Source organism: Saprolegnia parasitica, assembly GCF_000151545.1.
Source record: "Saprolegnia parasitica CBS 223.65 unplaced genomic scaffold supercont2.51, whole genome shotgun sequence".
Classification (NCBI taxonomy): Eukaryota; Oomycota; class Saprolegniomycetes; order Saprolegniales; family Saprolegniaceae; genus Saprolegnia; species Saprolegnia parasitica.
Window position 1 is genome coordinate 217,404 of NW_012156445.1, and position 3,043 is coordinate 220,446.

Consider the following 3,043-nt stretch of genomic DNA (forward strand, 5'->3'; position numbering starts at 1 on the left):
CAACCAGGCCTGCTTTAATACTCATGGTCCTGCGTTGCCGAACTACCTGTATATGAGAAGCAAGACAGTGCTACCAAGGCTTGCTTTTCTTGCCTCAAAGCCCACTCCTGCTGCACTCGTGCTGTGATGCTATGACGAGGAGAGCTGGCAACACCATTGTCCACCCTGCACTCACTATATGTCGTTGCCACTACAAGGTACAATAATTGTTTTACATGATGACTCGACGTAGCTGCAGGTACCATAGATTAAGAGGTCGGGGTTGGCGTCGATAAAAAAGTACATTTTGTATTGTATATGGCAGTATCGTCCGCAACAAAATATGACGCGGAATCGGGCATGCAAGCGTCTGAACACGCAAGTCGTCCGCTTCCGCGAAATAGGGTATCGAACCCTCACCCTACTGAGAGTAAAACTCGCGCTGTACCGCCAGACCATAGGGCTTTCATGGTCTTTTACGTTCAAAGTCCCTACCGTAGATAAATTCTGGCGGCGGCCGTACAAAGGCGCCTCGACCCTTTACACGCGCTGTACACTGGCTCGACCGGGAAACCCTACCCCTCGTAGAAACCCACCCTCGTATTGGGACCGGCGACCACCCATGCACGCGTCTACGACACCCACGACAGAATGGACAACGCTGCATCCTTCTTGGCGACGTCCTCCGACTGGAGGCTGCCACGTCATCATATCAGACGACGACGGCGGATACGAGGTGCCGACGCGGCCGTGTCATGTCGGTGACGCACGCGCGTCATGCACCGTGCGGTAAGAAAGGTGCAATGACATCATGGAACGTGACCGACGCTTCGTGCCACCGCGTGTGCTGCGGTCCTAGCAATGCGTCGAGAGAGCCGGAGGCTATGACGATCTTCCCGCAAGCGTCTCATGAAGACGCACGTTCTGCGCGCGGTTGTTGTCGCCGCCGTCTTCTCTCGGTTGAAGCTGCGAGCACTTGATTTCCAAGCGCATGACGCACCTACGCTTCACTTCGACACTCGGATAATATTCACAATTCGAGCTGCTCGTCATGCGCTTCCTCTGCTTGGTCGCGCTGCTTCTCTCGGTCCCACTCGGTGCGCTCACGCTCTCGGCCGACGAGCGCGATGAACTCTCGCGCGACTTGGCGCGCTGGCAAACCAAGTTTGGCAACGACGATCACGTGCGCGCAGCCATGGCGTCGATCAACGTGACGAACAAAACGTCCTCCTCGGGCGCTTGAAGGTGGCCAAGGACAAGCTTCCCGCTCTGCAGGCGGCCAACCCGTACGCGACCTTTAGCCACTTGACCAAGTTTGCGCTGCTCTCGGACAACGAGTTTTCGCAGTTCGCGTCGTCGCCGTCGCCGTCGCCGTCGCTACTACCGGCAGCTCTGCCAGCGGCCGCCACTTTGAATCGCAGTGCTGTCGGCGGCACGGGCGTCGATACGGTTGACTGGACCACGCAATCGACATGCGTCACGCCCGTGAAATGGATGGGCAAGTGTCGAAGCGATTGGGCGATCGCGGCGGCGGCGGCCGTGTCGTCGGCGCACTGTCTCGCCACCAGCCAGTTCATCGACCTCTCGGTACAGCAAGTCTTGAGCTGCACATACTCTAGCGGGCTGGACAGCTGCTGGGGCCCCGGGACCCCATTCGATGGCATGCAGTGGCTGCTCGAGCGGTCCAGCGCCTTGTGCACTGAGAAGGCGAATCCGTACACCTCGGGCCACTCGGGCGTCACACCGAAATGCAGCGACAACACCAAGTGCACCAGATCGATTTCGCTCTACGTCGGTGAGATCGAGCGCGCCCGTGGCGAGGCCGCGCTCGAGGAGCAGCTCCGGACGCAGCCGGTTGTAGCCTTTGCGACGACCAACAACTACGCTTGGCGACTGTACACGGGTGGTCTTCTCTCGTGGTGCCCGGGCGGCCGCCTCGACCAAGCCGTCCTCGTCGTGGGCTACGGCACTGAAGACGTTGGTTATGCGCTACCACCCGTCGGCTTCTTCAAGGTGCGCAGCGCGTGGGGCACCGACTGGGGCGAGCATGGCGACGTGCGCCTCGCGCGCGGCCCTGGCACCGGCGATTTCGGCACGTGCGACATTGCGACGCACCTTGTGTACCCACAGCGCTTGCCGTTTCGAACCAAGGCCTCGGACGTGGCATCCACCACCGCGCCACACAGACCCACACCACCGGCTTCGTCTCGCATGTCGACGGCTAGCGACGACGAGTCGTAGACGGCACCACGCGTCTGTTGTCTCGTACTAGTATGGTCTAATTCCTAACGACGATCGATCGGTATGCGCGAGAACACTAAATAGCACCGGTTTACGAAATAATCCTTTGGTCTGGCTCCGAAAATAACGCCCAGCGAAATTCCAATTTCGTAAAACGAGCTATTGGCACCACTATCCGGCGTATCCGGCATATCCGCATAATTTAAGCTTGATTTTTGTATTGATATAGGGCCCCAAAGATAGTGCCTCGATTATTCTGGTTTTACGAAATTTGAGCGAAATCGGGCCACAATAGTGCCAAAAAACGGTAAAATCTCGTAATTACCATTATTTTACCGTTAAATGCGTGGATCCACTTCGAAAAATCTATGGCGAAGCGCACGACCGCTCCTCCGACTGCCGCCGCGCGCGCGAAGATGGTGCGCCGCAATACGGTACTAGCACCAGTAGTGCTTCCTCCTCACCTCCCGTCTTGGCCGACGCTCCTCGTACCCTGCCGGCCGACATCCCAGGTGCAGCGGTCATCGACCGCTGCGTGGCCGACTCGACGCGGAAGCAGTACCGGGCGTCAACCGGTGGCTCGACGTGAGCTTTCTCCAGTGTGTGCACGAGGACACGGGTGAATACGCGGACGACCGAGATCGCATCAAGCTCCCGCTGCCAGTCAAAGTCGTCCAGCGCTACGTAGACCACCTCACGCAATACAACTCGCACAACCACGTCAACGGCGCCAAGAGCGCGCTTGTCTTCTTGCACAAGGACGTCTGCGCGATCTCGCCTGAGCTTGACGCGATGATGACGAGTATGTCTCTATATTACGACA

At 58.1% G+C, this 3,043-nt stretch overlaps 1 protein-coding gene across 1 annotated transcript; it reads left to right on the top strand.

Moving 5' to 3' along the window:
* Nucleotides 1-1,030: 1,030 nt before the first annotated feature.
* On the top strand, nt 1,031-2,220 carry SPRG_10280 (hypothetical protein; the record flags this gene model as incomplete). Its single annotated transcript, XM_012349236.1, has 2 exons — nt 1,031-1,162; nt 1,225-2,220. 2 exons carry the CDS (start codon nt 1,031-1,033, stop codon nt 2,218-2,220), a joined length of 1,128 nt encoding a protein of 375 aa, XP_012204626.1.
* Nucleotides 2,221-3,043: the final 823 nt, after the last annotated feature.